Source organism: Chenopodium album, chromosome 19, assembly GCF_948465745.1.
Source record: "Chenopodium album chromosome 19, dcCheAlbu1.1, whole genome shotgun sequence".
NCBI classification, from domain to species: domain Eukaryota; kingdom Viridiplantae; phylum Streptophyta; class Magnoliopsida; order Caryophyllales; family Amaranthaceae; genus Chenopodium; species Chenopodium album.
Genome location: NC_137852.1, coordinates 41,653,779 through 41,676,115, shown reverse-complemented (window position 1 = coordinate 41,676,115; position 22,337 = coordinate 41,653,779). Strand labels below are relative to the sequence as shown.

General features: G+C 34.6%; 2 protein-coding genes across 2 annotated transcripts; both read right to left on the bottom strand.

Annotated features, from left to right (window-relative positions):
- Nucleotides 1-14,336: 14,336 nt before the first annotated feature.
- Nucleotides 14,337-16,149, bottom strand: LOC145594408 (uncharacterized). Its single transcript, XM_081650720.1, has 2 exons — nt 15,280-16,149; nt 14,337-14,894 (listed from the first exon to the last, which is right to left on the bottom strand). The coding sequence occupies exons 1-2, from the start codon at nt 16,147-16,149 to the stop codon at nt 14,337-14,339; spliced, it is 1,428 nt and encodes a 475-aa protein (XP_081506846.1).
- A 93-nt stretch (nt 16,150-16,242) lies between these two features.
- LOC145594406 (uncharacterized) lies at nt 16,243-17,565 on the bottom strand. The gene has a single exon (XM_081650719.1). It carries the CDS (start codon nt 17,563-17,565, stop codon nt 16,243-16,245), a length of 1,323 nt encoding a protein of 440 aa, XP_081506845.1.
- Between the last annotated feature and the right edge of the window lie 4,772 nt (nt 17,566-22,337).

The following is a 22,337-nucleotide window of genomic DNA, read 5'->3' as shown; positions in this document are numbered from 1 at the left end:
GAATCTCTGAAGTTTGCAAAACTTTCTAGGATTTCTGGATTTCAAAATTCTTAGGGTTGTATCATATACATGTCCTCCATCAAGAACATTTCAAGAAGGTGATTTTGATCTCCATTGCTAAAACTTTAGCAATCACTAGAAGAATCCGAATAGGCTTATATAACTAATAGGTTTGACCCTATTTGTAAGACTATCATGAACTAACACATCTTTACAGACATGGAGTCCATACTGGATTTCTTGGCATTAAGCCACTTCTTGAGTTGGCACTTGTCCAAAGCTTGTTTGTAGGTGTGGGTTCCAACCATTCCAATAGGAAAAATTATATTTAGAATCCACCTTTTACTAGAATTTCAACAAACTCTTTGTTTCGATCCTAAGTAACCTACAATTGGTATGAGCAACAATAGAATTATTCTCTTCAACTCTTTGAAGCTTATCATTCATGTGGGACGATAGAAGCCTTGCTAGTTGAATTAGCTTGCTTCGACATATGGTTTATCAGATGAGCTGATTTCATATGCCTTCGTCTCTGATGTAGTGTTATCCACATCCATTTGTTGCTCGTCTCGAATCTCATCGAGATCTAGCTTTACTCCCACTTGGCTTTGTAGGAAGAGACTTCTTTCTATATAGACACTATCGCGAGCAACAAACATTTTGTTATCTACGCGATTGTAGGAATAATACCTTTTAGTTTCCATGGGAAATCCCACGAAGAACTATTTATGTTGATTTAGGGTCTATTATGTCAGCTTGGTAAACATTTTACATTGATTCCATAACCCTTAATCCTGTTTGAAAAGATAACTTTTGGAACATTTCCAAATCATAACTCTTATGACATCTTTTCAACTGCTTTGGTTAAGTTTTTTGTTTAGTATATTCGCAATTGTTGTTGTGATGCATATCCTCAAAACGATATTGTAAATCATTAAAGCTAAGCTGGGATCGAACCATGGCAAGCAAATTTTGATTCCTTCTTTTAACATATATTTTAATTGTAATGTTCCTGGATTGTGAACTCATTCAACAATTCCCTTTAGATGATCATTGATTTTGAGTTAAATATTTATCACAACAATCATATTGTGGTGTTAAATTGTTTATCTCAAATTGATTTTACATTTCATTTTTGAAATACTTGAACATTTCAATAACTCCAACCTTTTACTTCATTAAGTAATTATCGATATATTTACTTAAATCGTTAGTAAAAGCAATTGAAATAGTCAAATCTCTTGCTAATTCTTGAACTTATTGGTCCACACACATCATATGTATGAGTTCCAAAAGGTCATTAGCTCCTTCACCCTTTCAACTAAAAGGCGACTTGGTCATCTTACCTTATCAAGCATGACTTTTAATTCTCAAATGATTCATAATCAAATTAGAATAAGAGTCCATCCAATTGTTACTTTGGATGTGCATATTGGTTATGTGACCTAACCTTACTTTGTTATAAGTAAGTTTACTTTGAATCATCTAATTTTGCTCTTGTGATCTACTTATATCAATGTCATAAAACAAAATAACTCATGTCTAGCATAAATGAAAACAATTTATTACCTTAGTCATGGATCAACATTTGTCCATGCCAAGAAAAACCAATCAGTATTGAAACAAAATTGAAATGTTGTCTCATCAAAAATTGGAAATCGTTCTAATGTCATGATAAACTAATCAGAAATTAAAACTATGAAGCTATCTCTGGCCACTCGAACACTTCTAGTGCACCTTCAAGCTCCATTTCCATGCTAGCCTCACTTGTTTGCAGTTCCTGCCAACATTGATAATGTTAAGCACTGCAACTTGGTATCATATACCCAAGTGAAAGTTAAAATGTTTATAACACAATACCTGAGGCTGATGCTCCTTTCTTCTTGAGGAAGTCAAGGTATTTCTGGCAATTGCGCTTCCAATGCCCCTTCTTCTTGCAGTAAAAGCATTCACTTTCACTTGCAGCCTTGGGTTTTGGATTCGCCTTAGGCTTCTCAGGAGCCTTGGCAACTTGCTTGCCCTTGCTCTTGGCACTAGCCTTTTGCCCCTTCTTCTTGAACCCCTTTCCCTTTTGGATCATAAGAACCTCTTTCTTAGGGTCCTTAGGGATTTGCTTTTCAGCACTAACGAGCATTGCATGCAATTGATTCATAGTCTTTGCAGTGGCAGTCATGTTAAAGTTCATGATAAACTGGTTAAAACTTTCTGGAAGTGAGTGGAGAATGATGTCTGTTGCCATCTCATCACTGTATGGGTGCCCCAGTTTCTCCATATTTTGAATAAGGCCGATCATTTTGAAACATGATCATGAACTGTGGCACCCTTCTCCATCCTACAATTCAGAATCTCACGATGGAGCTCGTACCTTTCAACTCTAGCTTGTTTTTTAAACAAAGCTTTGAGTTCTTGCATGATTGTGTACGCATCCTGATCCTCAAAACGCTTTTGAAGACTAGGTTCCATGGTAGCAGTCATCAAGCAAGTGATAGGCACAGCTTTATCATGAGCTTCCTTGTGCTTTTTGACTTCTGCCGCAGTTGCATTTTCTGGCAGAGGTCCTGGCAATGGGGTGTCAATGACATCCTCTCTACCTTCAGATTTCAGAACGAGTCTTAGCATTCTTTCCCAAGTGGAAAAGTTTTCTCCTGTCAACCTATCCTTCTCAAGGAATGGTCGCAAATTGTAAATGTTGTTGTCATTGTGATTACAGCTACCCATCTATGTCAAAATAAGGCAAAGTTTAATAATTATGTTTAGGAAAATTTGTTAATTACTACCTCAAAAAAGGGGTCTTTGTGAATTACTACCCGCAAAAAAAAAAAGTTGTTAATTACTACCCTAAAACTGATTAATTTTAGCAACTACTACCTTTTTTATTAATCAGCATACTTAAGCTCTTAATGATATTATTATTCATCTAATTACTAATTAGTAGCTCTTAAACCTTAATTAATTAGGTAAACCGTAGCACCACCATTGCACCACCTCCGGCGGCCCCCCTTTGGCCCTTTAACACATCCGATAGCTCCTCCACCATGAAACCCACTCCCCGCACTCAATCCCCCACCACGAAACCTACCCTCCCTTTCCCCCACCACAAGATCCACCCTATTCTTGTTCCCCCCACCACGATTACCACCTCGATTCTGCTTCCCCAAGACACAATTCCCACCCCCTTTTACGATATCCCCATCCCCTACCCGTGGCGGCCCTGACCCCCTACCCCTCGTCGGAAATCCTTGCTCAACCAACCCTAATCTTCCTATATCCCCTTCCCCCCTAATCACAACCCTAGGGTTTCAATTTTAGGGCTTTAGGGTTTTAATTTTGGAACATTAGGGTGGTGATTAAAGGGGGGAAGGGGGTGGAGGAGGCTTAGGGAGGGCTTAATAGAGTTCTCTAGCAAGGGGAAGGGGGCTAGGGTGGCTAGTGGGTGGGAGGAGGGATTTTTTCGAGGGTTGGAGGGATTGTTGGGGGGTTTAGAGGTGGTGCAATGGGTGGTTTAGAGGTGGGGTGGATGCCGGAGCGAGGGTAGGCTGCCGGAGATGGTGGGGATAGGTAAGGGGGCTGTCAGAGGTGGTTTAGTGGTGGTATAGAGGTGGTGTTAGGGTTTAATTAATTAATCATGCCTTAAAAGTAACTAATTATAAATTAGCCGGATAATGATATCATTAGTAGATTAAATTACCTAATTAGGGGCTGATTAGGGAAAAGGGTAGGAATCTATACAATTAATCAGTTTTAGGGTAGTAATTAAAAACTTTTTTTTTTGCGGGTAGTAATTCACAAAGACCCTTTTTTTGAGGTAGTAATTAACAAATTTTCCTTATGTTTAATTAAATTTTAAAGTACCATAAAGAATTAATTAGGTAACTTTAAAACGCTTTATTCAATAATTAAATGATCCCAATTGAATAAAATGATTCCAATACCCTTTATTTGTGCAATAGTTGACTGAACTTTGGCTCACCATCCACCATTACATTTTCAAGGTGAGTAAACTCTTTACTGATTACAACTCTTGTAATTCTTGGTTGAATAATTAATCATCACATATTTAATTATTACCCTTAGCTTCAAGGTTCTAAACGTATTAGGTAACCTTGTTGAGTATAACCAATCAAAATTGTAAAATTTGTTTTACCCCCACTTCCCCAAGATATAATATGACACCCAGCTTTGGCATGACCCATCATAAAAGATCAAGGTTTTCGTCGGGTTTTTGATTGGAAAAGCTACCTCAATATTACTGGGACCTAGATTCATTATGTTGTGATTATTTAGTGAACTCTAGCGCGTCATCAATCAACATAAATGAAATCTAACCTGCATAATCTACTAATGCAATAAAACATGACATAGTATGGCCCCTTAGTCCTAAGAAAACTAGAAATGAAAAACTCCCACTTGAATCATCATGGATCTCCATCCACCTTGCTCCTTTGGGCCTTCACTTCATGGGCTTCTTTGGACTAACACTATTTTAAATAACGAATCTATTTACTTTAAATAAAAGTTACAAAAAATACTTAACGGTACGCAGACCGTATTTAGATTACAAAAATACAAACGATGCGCAGATCGTATTTTAGAATCTATTGGCCATACTAGTCTATATATAGCACATAATATCATATATTATAAAAGTGTCATATAATAAATCACTCAACATGCTTGTCTAAACTACAACATCGAATGTTCATAATTAAGGCAACGCATTTTCTAAAATATCATATATTTTAAATCATAATTAGATAATATCATATATTATTCATGACCAATCATAAAATATCATATATTCTAATTTAGGCATGAGATAGAATCAAATCTTATTTTAATATGGAAAGATAAATCATATTTAATCTTCCATAATTATCCTAACAAATTTAGGAGATTCTATCCTAATTACTAGCCAATCAAATAATTTTAAGATCAATTATATCCTAATCTAATTATGGGATAATCACATTATTTAAATCAATTATTATCCTTTTGGAATATGCTCAGAATATCCTAGTCAATCTTATCCAAAATTAACCACTTTAATTATGGATAATTATCAATTTAACAACTTTGAATGTGGATAATATCAAATATAACAACTTTTGAATATTTGATTTTATCCTAAAACAAAAGATTTTATCTAAAATAAAACCGATCTTATCTTTCAAAATATTTTATTTTATCCCAAAATAATTTGTAATTATCATGAAATATTTTCCAAAAACAGATTTTTTGTTTTTTTTTATTTTGAAAAACCGCAAGCCACCACACCGGCCACCGTGGTTGGCTTGCCGAAGCTAGCCACGGTGGCTGGCTGCCTTTTACAGCAGCCAGTGCCGCAAGGGCAGCAGCGTGGCAGTAGCTTGCTACTGGGGCTGCAGGCCACCGTGCGTGGCCAGCCAAGGCTAGCCACGGTGGCTGGCTGCTTTGCAGCAGCCACTGCCGCGCAGGGCAGCAGCAGCAGCCCAGCTGCAACCGTGGCAGCAGCTGTGCAACACTTGCACGTTGCTGTCATAGCCACCCCGGACCTCCGCAAACCCCTCCCCTCCCTCTGGACTGACCACCTTGGTCGGCAGCCGACGTGGCTGCACCACCCAGCCGCGGCTGCCGGCCTAAATTAAATTTTTTTTTTGTGTTTTAATTTAATTAAAATAACACTTATCGAAATTAAATTAAATCAGTCCATAAAATTAAAATTAAATCATATTCAACTTTAAAATTTGGGTTCATCATAAAATTAATCCCAATTTAATTCTAACTTTTAAAATTAAACCATTGATCATACATAAAACATTTTTATGCATAAATCAATCCGATTAAAATTATGAATCATAAAAATAAATCGAATTAAATCAAAAATCAAGCACAAAATCATATTTTAGCCTTTAATTTTCGAAAATCCGAAAATATTAGGGTTTGGGGTTCGAAAATTTCAAAACTTTAGGGCTTAATTCGGTCCTCTTCATGGCTATTTTGAGCATCATTAAATCGCATTTTATCAATTCCAAAAGTTTAATCACATTAAATATAACAATTGAACCATAATTAAATTATTTCTCCCTCTTAATTGATTATAAAATTAACATGGACTTCAAATTAATCGTATTAATATGATCAAGCGTGTTCGTGCAAGAGGCTAACTGATACCACTGTAGGAGTTTATAGGTACTACGCAGCGGAAAATCATGAATCATATTCATAAAAGTATCTAATCCCAAGAACACATGCATAACACACAAGACACATAATCATACCTTTGAAGCGTGAATTCCACGTAGCAATTCAATAGGCAAATCAGGGAGATACAGAGCCCCAAGCGTTGCTCCTCTACTTAGTCCACGGGATAGGATTGAATCTCCACTACTGTTAGGTAGTTGGGCACGAACACTTCGAACCACCTTCTACGGAGAGGGGAGGAGAAGACCAACCACAAACACCACCACACCACCACCGTGCATCACCTAGCACGGTGAGGCCGTATGGTTGTACGGACGTGAGGAAGGGAGTGAGAAGAGAGATTGCGAGAGGCAAAGGGTTTAGTTGCTTACTAGTCAATTCTCAATTGACTAGTTAAGTGTTGTATATCAAACCCTAGGCAAGGCTTCTATTTATACATCATATGTATAATTAGAGTCCCAACCAAGCCCACAATACTCTCCCTTTAATCCCACATGGCCGGTCACTCCATGAGGCCCAATAATGGGCTTCTTTCTGTTGTTCAATCCAGCACCCTTTTGTGTGACCTTATAGGATCCATTCTATTGGGCTTTAGACTATTTGACTAGCCCAAAGATCATTGATCACGTCTAGCAACAGATAATGACGACCCAAAAGAACGAACTTAATTATCCCCATAATTTGATCCATTGATATATCTAGTAACTGCACACGACGAAGACATAAATCCTTCAAAGACTTGACTATTTAATGACAATTTATTAATTTCATTATAATCATTGGATTAAGCAATAGACAAAGTTGTCCTCCCATGCTCCAATTTGGAACATCAATAAAAGAAAAAGCCCATGTCTCCTTTCAGAAACATTAATAAACATCCAATGGCAACGGGCGCGACTCCGTAGCCATAACTAGTATGAGATCTCATCTAACTCCTTATAGTTTTTAAAAAGTATTTGAAACAAGAGACTCGTAGATCAGAAGACCTCTAGAAAAGTGCACGGCTAATACCCCGTGTACCCCAACCCCTGATTGTCATTACTCTAGATGTGCACCAATCCAGAGTTTTATGGCTCATCCATCTTGCACATTACATGATTTACAAGTTTAGACTTGGTGATGACTCGTATGCAACACAATACAATCAATTAAATGTCAAATCATCCAAGCAATCCAAGTTTCCAATTCAATTCTTGATTTATTAGTGACAAGCAATATTTATTATTGAATCTTTTAACTACCTCGGTGTATAAACACCTTAAGTGCATAAAGCACCCCTAACCTTAACCTCGTCTTTTAAGACTTTAATTCTTCCTTTACTCATTCCATTTTAATAAACATGAACGAGTATTAAAATAATCCTCATAATCACATACCTTTGCCTCTAAGCGCATCTTGCAAATTAACGATTAAACAATACATACAAGGTAAATTAATACACAACATACGGAAATCGCAATGTATAACCAAACAATTGAGCTTGTCTTCTCTATACATGATACTAAGTTCTCGATACATCCCTAAACATGCTTCTAAAGACAAGGTTTCGTAACTTGTACGTACCTTGAGTAAACGAATTGGTATGCCACTTTACCAACTAAAAATCGCCTTTGATTAAATCCTCTCCTAAACCAAACAATAAGATCTCAATCAATACCCAAGCAAAAAAATTTACAGCAATACTAACTTACTTTAAAACCTTCATAATCCAATTAAACAACACTTAAAAACCTTTCCTTTAATTAAAACCAAAAGCTTACATATATATCTTTAGATTTCCTTCATAAAAACCATAAAATACACCTTTATACATGAAATTACAGCAAGTTTAAAACTTTATAAAAATCTGAAAATTTATTCTTAAAACTAATCTTCAAAATTCAATGCTTCATACTCACAAAATAGCCCTAACAATTATTTGTAGAAATTAGAATCATAAAAATGTGAAATTACCACAAGAGTAAAACCCAAAATTATAACTTTAGGAAATCTGAAAATTTATTTTTAATCAAAATAATTGAACTTTAATATAATTTAAACATAATATAATCAAGTAACTTGATTAACACGTTTTAAGCCCTAAAACCATGAAAAATCAAGTTTAAAACCCTTTTCTCAATTATACAAATCTGAAAATTCATTCAATAAATTAAACATAATAAAAAATTATAAATTTGAAATCTTTTGTATTAAATAAACACAATTAACTCATAATAACAATAATTTAAAACCAAAATCTAATAAAGAATAAGGCTTGAAATACTTTAAACAAAGAGGAAGAAGGAGGGGAAAAGAGGAGAAGAAGCAAACTGGCGGTTGTGCAGCGCTGGTTGACGGTGGCTTGGGCGGCGGTGCGGCAACTGCGTCGCCGCGTCGGCAGCAAGTGGTGGTCAACGTTTTTTTTCCCTGGTTGATGTTCGTGAAAACAAGGAAAGCAAGAGGCAATAGTAGGATTGGTGTGTACTACGTGAAATCAGAGGGAAAGAGTTTGAGGGTTTTGTGGAGATTTAAGAGAATGGGTTAAGGGCTTTTATGTTGATAATGGGTTTTCCTAATCCTAATTAATAGGACTAGAAATTTTACTTGGGCTCAAATTAGTGAGTTTTAGGAGATAAGAATAATTAGTCAAATAGATTAGTAAAATAAAATTTCTCATTTAAGTAATTCTAATTAATAAAATATGCAAAAATCACTACTTAAATTATATTATAATAATTTATACAAATACATATTTATAAAAAAATATTCGAATAATTACAATAAAATATAATTATAAATTTCACAAAATTGTGGGAGATTACAGTTCCAGACAGATCTCAAGTGTCCAACATCTTAGTTTTATCTCTTTATTCATAGATATGTATTTAGAGTTATTCAACGCGATCTTGTTATGGAAAAAAGGCCAAGGTTGAGTGTTTTAGGTATTGGGGTGTGATGAGTTTGAATTCTCTAAAATTCGATTGTAGCTATGAGTTTAATTCTCTAAAATTCTTGTGGTAGTTGTGAATGCACAGTGAGTAAGGTTCTACTGTGAAGCGAAGTGTAGGCACATTGTGAGTGAACCTAAGTGTGGGACTTAGGTTGGGTAGGATAAGTTTCTATCAGGTAGCAAGTGTCCACTAGAGGAACTTGTGAGAAAAGTCTGTGTGTAATAGATTGTAACTAGGTGTTGCCCTATTATAGTGAAGATTTGGTGTGCAAATTCCGAGAAGGTTCGAGGTTATACTTCAAGTTGGGCCCTCGAAGGTTTCTTTGTAAAATCTGTTTTGTATTATTTAAGTTCCTAACTTAAATTGTTTTATATTCCGCAAAATTAGGCATTAGAAACTTACTACAATGAGTACAATCATAAGCGGATCCAAGGGGCCTACCCAGGCCTTGGCCCCCCCAATGTCCAGATTTTTGATATTATATAAATAAAAAAAACCTTGTACAATTATGTAAGTTTTAAAGTTGGTTAGTTACATGTTGCATAGATTTGGAAGGTCAAGGGATCAATTCCCTTTGTTTGCACTTTTTTTTCCCTTGTTGGCTTCTTACACTCATATCCCTCTTTATTACTTTGGCCTGATCTATAAAAATAAAGAAATTTTCACTACTACAAAAAAGGGCAAAGAAACCATTCTAAATATGCCAAAGAGACCAATAAATGTATGGTTTATATCTCAGTGGTCTCTTAGCATAAGAAACCATAATTTTTGTGTGGTTAGTTAGATTGAGGTAAGAAACCATACTTTTAAGAGATATGGTTTCTAAAATGAGCTTCTGATTCGTGAATATTAAATGATAAGAAACCATATTTTTAAGATTTATGGTGTCTAACATCAAGAGATAAGATACCATATTTCTCACTAATTTGGTTTCTTATTTCTTATTATCAGGTCGTTGTTGGAAACCTTTTATATTAGATGTATGGTTTCTTTGTTCCCTTTTTTTAAGAATATTTTTCCAAATAATATATAATATATATATATATATAAATATTAATAATATTAAATATCTTCATTATAAAATAAACCCGCCACGCATGCTTTATTTTCTATGAAATGTATATACATCAAAAGTTTACTGTAGGCATAATAATAAGCATTATATAATCATTTAATACAAAAACACAGTAGTGGCTTTACAATTCATCCAAACGAACAACATTATTTATCTAATAAGTACCTAACTTCAAACATTCAAACCACCAAAACTATCCACTAAAAAACACATTGTACGTACTAAATGTTATTTCAAGCAACAAAATAATCAGGTTTTCTCAATCACAAATTAAAAAACAAAGATAATAGTGATCAAGATCCATTTTCTCCAGACTTGTAATTGTTGACTTGTTTTTGCTTCAAAACATAAGTAACCCAAGTGTCTCGTATCTCATCAATCATTTCTTCAGAATAAGTGGTAGGAACTCGAGGAAAATACTACAAAAAAAAGGATTAGATTTTATACATGCAAAACGTAAATTAAGAGTGTTGCTTTCAATGTATGAAAGGATTTACCTTTGGTGGAACTACTTGTCCTCTACTTTCAATAGTCTCTAGCATGTAATGACATACATAATATCCACATACTTTGGATCCTATAGGTTGATGAGGACACTACAATACTGAAAAAAATAAATATACAAATAAGTTAAATGTGATTGTTCATTATTGTACGTAAACGATGTTAATCATACAACAAGGTCCTAAGTTTACATATTTTTCATTGTTTGGGTGTGTACTACGTTTTTTTTACTCATAGATTGAGTGCTAGCTTGATCAGAATATGGCAAATTAAAAAAGCTAATACAGTTTAGATAGGATATGTAATGTATCACTACAGCAAGAAGATAAAAATCCTAGGTTCTAACTTATTTCCCTGCTTCACCACTCATAGTGATTAATTAAGATTCACTTTTGAACACATAGTTTAAGGTATTCACAATCAGCAACAAGTGCTTAATTACATACCTGTGGGGTAATCCAAGCAATTCCAGGATTCTTCTTTAGTTTCTTGATATCCTTCCGATGAATTACGCTAAATTTGGTAAGTCCCCTATCCAATCATAAATATATTAGGCATAGAATGATAATGTTATAAAATAAAAATACAACTAAAATAGATAATAAAATGTACATACACTGCTATGGTCTTTTGTGCAAATTTACTAATGTCATCCTATCCTGATGAATCAAGCCAAAACACTGTACCTTTCCACGGACTTATCGCAGCTAAAGTCCAATGAAAACTGCACACCATTAATTAGTAAAGTAAATAAAAAAAACATGAATTAAGACAACTATGCAATGACATTTCTTATTAGCCAAGGGGTAAAAAAAAATTATTCCTTAGACGTATCAAGAATTTCATTTATAGTACTAAATACTTATAATCCCACTACTAATGACCTAATTTCAATAGTATGTTCATTTATTTTCATATGATTCCATACAAACAACAGTAGGAAATATTAGCAATTAATTTAAAAAACTTGCTCTTGAATGATAAAAACATAGGTAAATCACCTACTTTTCATAAAACGGTGCAAAAATTAGTTGATTGATATTCTTGCCTCCATTGCACCCAAAAATGTTACACAAGTAGTCAGAGCGAACCTCCTCTTCTACTGTTGGGGATAACGGAGAAACAAAATTATAATCGCAAAATCCATACATCCCTGGTATATGCACTTTTCCAGTGGCCACAATCTTGATTTCTTTGTTATCTTCAATGGCCAAGCAACAATCATGCATACCCTTGTCATTTAGGTAAATAAGGCATACACTTAGTCAAAGAATAAAAAAGCGGGCATATAAAAGTTATATACATTTACAAAAATGTACATTTACAAAAATGGTTTACAGAATTACATATTAAGATAGTGCCTATTTGAAGAGATTGATTATAAAAAGGGGTATGTATACAAAGCATTGGATTAAGAAAACATAACATTAAATGTAAGTGCATGGGGAAGTCAGTTTGGTCTTTGAAATAGGTCATCGATGTTAAATAAAGACTAACACAGATTTATGTAATTGCAACTTGACGAAAAGAGGTGGAAATAATAGTAACAACAATACCTCAGGAAGGTCACTAATACGCAAATTATTGTCTATTTCAGACCAAGAAATAGCAGAGTTCTCGTGTTGTCGAGATTGATCTAGTTGTTCATTGTAAGGGACATTGTCTTCAGTGGGCCAAGACACATGATAAGGGTCAGCTTGTTGTGACTCCTTTTCTTGTTTTTCATGTTCAAATGAAGGTAATTCAAGACTTGAAATAACTTGTCTAACCTGACCATTAATATCACCTGATAGTAATTGGGTAAAGAAACTATTTGTCTGCCCCAAATTAGCCAAACTAGTACCTTGGGCAGTACTCTGACTACCAACTTTCATTATATGTGATTGGTAGTTGATACCACCAAAGTTACCAATAGGGGTGGTTATTGGGAATGCCAAGAAACCCACCTCCACCTATAGTAGTTTGTAATTGATTCATTTGATTCAATTGCTCAGGGTTTAGGATTGATATCATACAAGACATAAAGACATTTTGCTGGTTTTGAATCATCGCTATATGCGACTACATAGATGTGAGTTGTGCATGCATATGACTAGGTGGTGTAGGTTTGCTGTACCCAAAGTATTTCTTGTTTGTGATTCCAGACCCAACACCTCTGACATGTCCACCACGCTCTGCCTTTTTTAGTGCTCTTGCCAAAATATCATCATGACGACTGTGAAAAACCACTTCATCTCTTTCAGCCTGACCTTTCAATTCATTCTGACATTAACAAAGCCAACCAGTTAAGAACTGACTAGTTTAGAGCCGACTAATTATCAAATAATCAATACAACACTTACAATTGCATTTGCTGTAACTTCATCTATTGGATTATTAAAAGTGTATATTCCATCTTTCACATGTGCATGAGCTCTCAACCAGGTTTCATGTCGAGGTACCTCATCGACATGGATCCCTTTTCTCAAAAATTCCTTAGCCTGACAGTAAAACAAATAATGTTATGACATTAAAAAATTCTTTAGCCTAACTAAGTATCACACAACCTTTACCAATTGAAAAAAAAATGTATATTGAAACTTACTATCTCGTCTCTGTAACATTGATACCCAAGCCGGCCACCTCGATAGCTTGATGTCTTATGCTTTGACCGTTTTTGACCATTTTCACTCAGAACCTTTTGATGATAATGGATGATAATGGCTCATGGTTAAAATATGCACACGTCTTTTTCTTGTATATAAATAGATTGTATAAAAATAATAAAAAAAAGGCAACAAACAAATACCTTGAAGTCATCATAAGTACTCCATGTAACAAATCTGTCCCAAATTGTTTGTGTTATCCAAGGATATTTCCAACTAGGTGCCCCACTCCTTAACCTTCCAGATTGTTTATGGTACATCCATTTTTTTCTTAGTCTTGTCTTGAATGCTCTCCATCTATTATCTGCTTGCCTCATGATCCATGCTTTACGCTCTTCTAAAACTATAAAACCTTTCTGCATCATTTACAAATTTATCATCATTGTTGAACACAAATTATAACTAAGTTTTTAATAAAAGAAATAATTAGGTAAATATATAGATATTTACCTTAATTAAGTCAAAGACTCCCTCTTGAGTTTCTTTAGGAACTTCTTTCCACGTTTTATAGCTGATACATATTCGCTCTCGAGCAATTACACCAACATAGGTGGAAAAGGTATCTTTATGATCCCCGCATGGTATTTTGGTAATTGGATCCCACTCTAAAGGAATTTTGGTTCCATTTTGAATCGCCTTTCCTACTGCAACAAGTACAGTGCGTCCCCTCTCATCCTCACGCTTATCTCGCTCTGCATCAGAATCGTCTTCATGTTCATTAGTCTCTTCACGTATAGCATGTACTCTTTTAGTCATGATCCTGTAAAGATGTAAAATAATATATAAGACTTTTCAAGTGTTGTTATTTTAAAAGTGACATGAGGATAAAAGAAAGAAATTCTTAAAAATATGTATATAATCAAGCAAAAATTTATAGGACAGCATAATTTTATTAAAGGAAATATCATAGGTCATTCACAGCACATTTGATCCCTTCATACAAACTATTAGCTAATAAAAAAAAACTATGTAATTTGCTTACAAAAAGGATGTGATTTACTGTCAATAATTACGACGACGCTTTCTAGAAGTACCCTCCTTATAATTTCCATCGACTTCTATGCCTTCGTCATGATCTTCGCGTACATAAGCTGAAGAATTCTCACAAAAGTCTTCACTGACATCATCAACTTGTACCACCTTGGCGGTAGGGAATTCCTGCAGCTCCGTATCATTATCATTAAAATCATCACTGTCATCAATATCATGACGAGGCCTCGGCTTTATAACTGCTGCCTTTTTCTTAGCAACTGCATCTGCTATGTAAAACACTTGTCTCGCTTGACTAAGTAATATATAAGGATCGTCTTCGTGACCAAGTTTGTCAAAATTAACCAAAGTAAACCCTATATCTTCATATTCAACTCCATTGTTGTTATCGACCCATTTGCACCCAAGAATTGGTATTGTAAAATCTGTATAATGCAACTCAATAATTTGGTGAATGACTCCATAATACCACATTTTACCATAGGCTGGACAATTATCTTTAGCACTAGCAAAATGCATAGCTTCAGATTCAACAGCTACTCCACTATTCTGCATAGTACTAATATCATCCTGGTCTTTAGTGTAAAATGTACAACCATTATAAACGTATCCAGAGTAAAAAGATGCTCTAAAGTTGGGTCCTCGAGCTAAAGTCCTAACCCGATCAGAAACAGAATGTGTTGAGTTCTGAAGATCTATAATTACTTGATCTTTCAACCAAGTACTAAAAGATCTATTATTTTCACTATGTAGTGATTTTTTTATTAGCCTTACGATTCTTTGCAGCTAGGTAAGCTAAGTGTTTCTCAACATATGGTGTAACTTCTTCCTCATTAAACAAAATGTATGTATGAGCTTTATTCTAATCTTCAAAAGTCAAATCAACTTCTTTGCGACCTATGATCCCTTTTCCTTCCATTCTTCCGCTATGTCGAGACCGAGGAAGCCCGATTACCTTCGCATCTTCAAGGTATTGACTACAATGTTCAACAACATCTTCATAAAATAGTCTTTCAGCAATACAAGCTTCAGGTCGACAAAAATTCTTAACATATCCCTTATATGTTTTCATTTGCCGTTCAAATGCCCATTGCGCTCTCAAATAAGATGGCCCACAATACCTTATCTCTCTTACTAAGTGAATTGGCAAATGAACCATAATATCAAAAAACGAAGGGGGGAAGAACATCTCTAATTGACAAATAATGATTGCAATTTCATTTTCCCAATCATCTAAGTCCTTAGGGTTGATGACTTTTTCATACATGACATTGAAAAAAGAACACAATCGAATAATGGCATTTCGAACATTTTTTGGTAAAATTGATTGAATAGCAATGGGTAACAAATATTGCATCAAAACATGGCAATCATGAGACTTTAGCCCTATAAGTTTCAGATTCTCCATCGAAACAAGGTTGCTGAAATTAGAAGAAAAACCCTCTGGCACTTTCATTGAAGCTAAACACTCACAAAACAATTTTTTCTCGTTCCGTGAAAGTGTATAAGCTGCGGGAGGAAGATACGTTTTAGAATTTCGGTCGACAACATGAAGTTCACTTCTAATCCCCATTTCTTTCAAGTCATTTCTGGCATTAACACCATCTTTGGTCTTCTTACGGACATCCAAAAGTGTTCCAATCAAGCTATCACAAACATTTTTCTTAATATGCATCACATCTAAGCAATGCCTCACAAATAAGAATTTCCAATAAGGCAAGCGCCAAAATTCAGAACATTTCTTATATCCCTTCTTAGCAAGTGTAGATTTATGCTTCTTCCCAAAAGTAATATGAATGTCTTTAACCTTTTCAAACACCTCCATGCCACTTAATACTGTCGGCCTTCTTTCCAATTCTTGTTCACCATCAAAAGCTTTTCTCTTTTTGCGGTATGGATGATCAGTAGGTAACCATTTTCAATTTTTTGGGTAGACCATCTTTTTAGATGCTGATAGCCATGTTCCCTTCAAATTATCCTCACATATGGGACAAGGTGTTTCCCCCTTTACTGTATACCCCGAAAGATTACCGTATGCAGGATAATCTTGTATGGTGCAAAACAACATAGCTTTCAGGTTAAACATTTCATTTCGATGTGCATCAAATACTTCTACACCTTTATCCCATAACAACTTCAAATCATCAATGAGGGGATCCAAGTACACATCAATATCATTTCCCAGTTGCTTTGGCCCCGAAATTAGCAAAGAAAGCATCATGTACTTCCTTTTCATAATTAATGAAGGAGGTAGGTTATAAGTAACCAAAATTACTGGCCATGTACTATGCATGCTACTAAGGGAGCCAAAAGGATTCATACCATCGGTAGACAATGCAAGGCGTAAGTTTTGCTTTTCTTTACGAAATTCTGGAAATTTTCCATCGATAAACTTCCACTGTGGGGAGTCAGCTGGGTGTCTAAGTAACCCATCTTTCTTTCGACCATTGCAATGCCATGTTAATCTCTTAGCATCTTCTGCATTCGGAAAAAGACGTCTGAATTGTGGAATCATAGGAAAATACCACAATATCTTGGCTGGGATGCCTTCTTTCTTCTTATATCGTGAGGCATTACACACCGGGCAATTCTTTAAGGATTCATGCTCATTTCGATATAGTATGCAATCATTAGGGCAAGCATGGATTTTCTCGTAGGGCAAGCCCATCGTAGTCAATATTTTTTTAGCCTGACAGGTACCACTTGGCAAGACATTCTCATCCGGAAGCATGTCTTTAACTAATTCAAGTACTGCAGTAAAACTCTTATCAGTTAATCCATGGCCAGCCTTCAAATTATATAATCTAAGTACAGCCGATAATTTTGTGTACTTATTGCAACCTGGGTATAAGGGTAATTCTGAATCTTTTAACAACCCTTCAAATGTGGCAGGATTGTCATCAAACTTATTTTGAGCTGCACGTATCATGTCCCCTAACCTATCACCCTCATCAAAATTTAACCCTTCATTAACATTATTTCTTAAATCACTAGTAGGATTTTCCTCCAAACTCTCTCCATGCCACGTCCAATGAGTATATGTTCTATCAAAGGAATTCTTAGACAAATGACCAAGAATTTCATTTATTGATCTATACAAAAAATTATGGCATTTGAAACAAGGGCATGGTAACTTAGAACGATTTCCAGCATTCTGAACAACAAAATTAATGAAATCCCTTATTCCAGCTTCATATCGTGGGTCACCCGGTTTTGAATTTAATATCCAACTTCGATCCATTTCTACGAATTAATGTAATCAAGATAAAATAATATAAAATAAAAATACATATAAATATATTTGAAAATATGCAAGCAATTAGAAGTAACTTAGAGGAATAGCCAATTATTAACACTTTACAGGGCACTCTTATTAACTACTCTAGAAAACTAACTGCATCGATCCTTTAATTTCAATATACAAATTATGTTTTTAAAAGTAATTGCAATCTTCCCATTTATGAGTTATAAAGTAGAGCAACATCAATAAACAAAGTTGCACTATTTTTGTTCTGCTTCATTCTTCTTATACTCACAACTTGTTTATTTTATTTACTTTAATAATGTGTTCTTTTAAGTGATTTTTTTTGAATGGGTATATTATCATTTATGAGATTATAATCTAAACCTTTATAACCTACCCACACAAGAGGAAAACTTCAATATAACTTGGACAACTTAGGTAATTGATGCATACTAGTTAGACTTCATAATCTAGCACACATACAAACATTAATCATATATAATTATATAATTTTACAAGAAAATTAACAACACAATTATATACGAAATTCAATTTTGTATACGAAATTCAATTTTGTATACGAAATTCAATTTCATAATTTATTTGTATAATTAAAACTAAAAAAATAAATAAAGAAGATGACTCATCACCTAACACAAGTTGAATCCGTACACTTGACGAATAGATATGGGCTGGGTGGAAGAGCGGCAGTGAAGGTGGTGGCTAAGTGGTGTTTCTGAGCGGTGTCGATGGACGACTTTTAGGGTTAATACACAGAAATTCTCCAATAAAACCCACAAAAATCGAACAAAATTAGAAAATGGAGATGAATAAGTAGCAATGGCTGGTTGAGATTGGCTGCTGATCGGAATTCGTGGTGGTGGAAAAGCGCGCGATTTTTATGGCGGCAACACTAATGGGTTTTCAATGGATTGAGACTACTGTAAAAATACGATTTTTATTTTTTATGTTTTGGGAGTTTGCATTTAAGTATTTTAGATGGAAAACAAAGGGGTAGAAGTTGTGGCCTAGGTTAAACGTGGGCAACATGTGCAATTTGATTTCTTTATTTTTTTTTAAAAAATAAAAAGTTAATATAAGAAACCATATTACATATAATTATGGTATCTTTTATTTTCATCTTTTAATTAGGAATAGTCATTATAGATAAAAAAAAAAAAAAATCATACATAGTTAGTGAGTGGTTTCTTATATTTAATCTAAGAACCCACACTTCTCATATTATTGGTTTCTTTATCTAAGAAACCGGATAAGTGAGTTATGTGGTTCTTTATAAATGATTCCTTAGATTTTTGTAGTAGTGTTTGGGACAAAAAAAGGTAAGTAAAATAGCTTTGATGTCGTAAAATTTACGATTGAATACAATCTTACAAAAACACAAAAAGCATAAAACATAATCATAAAAGCTGGCTAGCTATAACAAGGCAAAAGACAAAAATTAAAACTAAAAATAAATCAAATAAAAAAAAGTATATATAATTGAAAGATAATATGCACAAACAAATAATTACTGTAAGAATGTTGATAATATGAGTATTGGTCGACTTTGTCACCAAAGAGAAATAAAAAGAGAGAAAGTCCAATAATAGGAAGATAACACCTTAATTTTATAAAGTGTTAACTCTCTAGTCTTTCATTAATATTATTATATTGCACATATGGTTAATTCATATAATTATTTATACATTAACAAATTACGTGAAATCATTTATAAAATAATAAATTACATGTAACTACATAAAAACTATATTTCACATATAGTTCATTTATATACTTATGTGTATTGATACATTAATTAAAATTTGCATATTATTATTCTTATATTAAATACGTTTTTTTCACCAAATGCCCTTGCCCTTGAGAATATTTGGTGAACAAACCGTATTAAATAATACAATTATTGCACTTTAAATAAACATCTAATTTGTTAATGTATAAATAAATATACAAATATAAAAACAAAATTGAATCATCGCCCAATCTCATCGAAACCACAATTTATTTACGAAAGTACTCTTGATTGTCGACCCTATTTCTTGCTCTAAACCCTCTTCCTCTTTCTCAAGTATTTTAAATTCGAGTTGCTCTATCTTTTCTCTTAAGTTCATGCTTATCATCCGATTCCGGATCACCCTTATTGTTAATATTTGGAAGAATTTGATCATGACATCCTAATTCTAAAGGAAGTTGAGTGATATTGAAGGCTTCTCTGATCTGTTAGGGTGTTTGATAATTTGACGAAAATCTTGGAGAAAGATATTATAATCAAGAGTGGGATTTTTAGATGACATAAGATCAGGATTGAGCAAATAAAATCGTATAATAATTAACTACCTGCTGTGAACTTGTGACCCCTCGTCTCTACTAGAACTTGTCATATTATTCAATTTTGGTCTAAAATTAATAAAATCAAAAAATAAAAATGTAGTCTTTATAATAATTTTTTTGGCATAAATGAAAATGCAACCTAAATTAACATAATTTTTCAAAATTTGTGAATAACATGAAAAAACAAAAAAAAATGTGGGTAGATGATTAAACCAATTTATAAAAACCACCATTTACAAAAAGCACAATTTAGGAAAAAGGGAGTAGAGTAGAGTAAAGTATTGTTTAGAAAGGACATGCTTCAATGGGAACTTATAGATTTAGAGCAAAAAATTCAAGAAAAATCTTCCCAGGTTCCTTAAAACCACAATCAAGCACATATTCAAAATATATAAAATGAAAAGCCAAGGAATAGGTGATAAAACCTTGAAAGTAAAACAAGAGAGGGTGTTTGAATCTTCAATAGGTGGTGGTCACTAGTCACTCAAGTAATATCATCCATTTATGCTCTGTGTGCTTGTATTTTGATGTTAAGTCAAACTAGACTGCTAAACAACGCTCTCATTGTACAAGGCATCGCTCCCTTTTTGACATGGAAGGACGATATTGTCCTTTGTGTAAGTTGTAGTATATAATGGTATAATATCATTCCTGAGCCCTCCACTTACTATCACGTGGTAAAAAAAATTCCCCACACCACCACACCCCGACCCCCCACAAAAAGTCCGAGTTTTTTTTTTTAAAAAAACACTTATTAAGCATTAGCGACGGGTTTAGGACAATGGACAACGACAACGTTCGGACACTGGAGGCTTCATCGGAGGATTATATAAGTCGTCGTACTTTTTTTTTTAAAAAAAAATTTGAAATAAATATCCGCCTAAAAAATTAGGATCCACCTAGGTGGATCCACTTAAAATTTCCGGATCCACCTAGGAAGATCCGGAAATTTTAAGTGGTAGGTGGATCTTAATTTTTTTAGGCGGATGTATTTTTGTTTTTTTTAAATTGATTAATTAATCAAACTTATTATTGTAATCTTTGTATTTTTATTATAATTTTTAGGAAAAATTGACATTTACTACCAGAGAAAGAACCTTGTGTCATATTTGCTACATGTTTAATTTTTTATTTTATTTTGCTACCACCTAAAATCACATAATTAAAATTTCACTACCACTTAACGGAATTCGTTAAGTTTATTAAATTTTTTTTTTAAAAAAAAGTAACCCAGCCACCCCTCCACCTCACCGCTACCCCTCCCCCTTGTCGGCGGCCGGCGTCCAAAGCTTCAGCCGGCGCCGGCGCAAACCCACCCCCTCCCTTTCCTCCACCCTACGTAGCCAACCTCCCCTCCCTTTTCCCCTTCTTGCTGCCCCGACCCTCACCCCAAATCGGAAACCACCTTTTTTCCCCTCCCCCTCCGGAATCGGCCCCCCTCCCCGTTTTCTCCATTGATCGACCCCCCTCCCCTTCCCCTACCCTTTTCAGCCATCCCTAACCCTAAACCACCACCCCAAAACTACCATAAGCTAAACCCTAAAATTCGTTTAGATGGTTTAGGGCTGGTGGTTTAGGATTAGGGATGGCCGAAAGGGTAGAGGAAGGGGAGGGGGGTCGATTTCGATGGGGGGAACAGGAAGGGGGGCCGATTTCCGGTGGGGGAAGGAAAAGGGGGTGGTTTCCGATTCGGGGTGGGGGTCAGGGTAGCAAGAATGGAAAAGGGAGGGGGGTTGGTTGCGTAGGTGGGGGAAAGGGAGGGGGGTAGGGTCGCACCGGCAGAGGGGAGGGGTGGCAGTGAGGTGGAGGGGTGTTGCAAGGTGGTTGAACGGTGGCTAAACCGACTAACGGAAACAATAATGTCATAAGTCATTTGGTAGTGAAATATATATTTTAGGGATTTGGGTGGTAGCAAAATAAAATAAAAAATTAAACAGGTAGCAATGACACACGGTTCTTTTGCTGGTAGCAAATGTCAACTTTTCCTAATTTTTATTATGATTATTATTAATTTTGTGATTAATTGAGTAATTAGTATTAGTATTTTTATTGTTGTCGTAAGTATTTATTTACGAGGGGTAAATACGGAAGTTCGTATTAAAATGCGAACAATGGCTTGTAAAATGGGAGCGTTGTTTAACAACCCCCATTTAACTTCATGCAATCACATAGGTAATATCAACCACATATACATCATTAGATGTGAATCAACAATGAAATCTAGATTTGCATTAGCTTAACCACCTAATTAGATATCCAAAACATGCTTATATGACGTGTTTATTCACAAAATAACAACCGAACATATTTACTAAAAATCACTTGTCAAATATTTGCAATTCACAAATCTAAAATCCACATTCACTAATGACATTCATTTCAAAACCCCTAAAAAAACGAAAGAAACAAAAAAAAAAAAA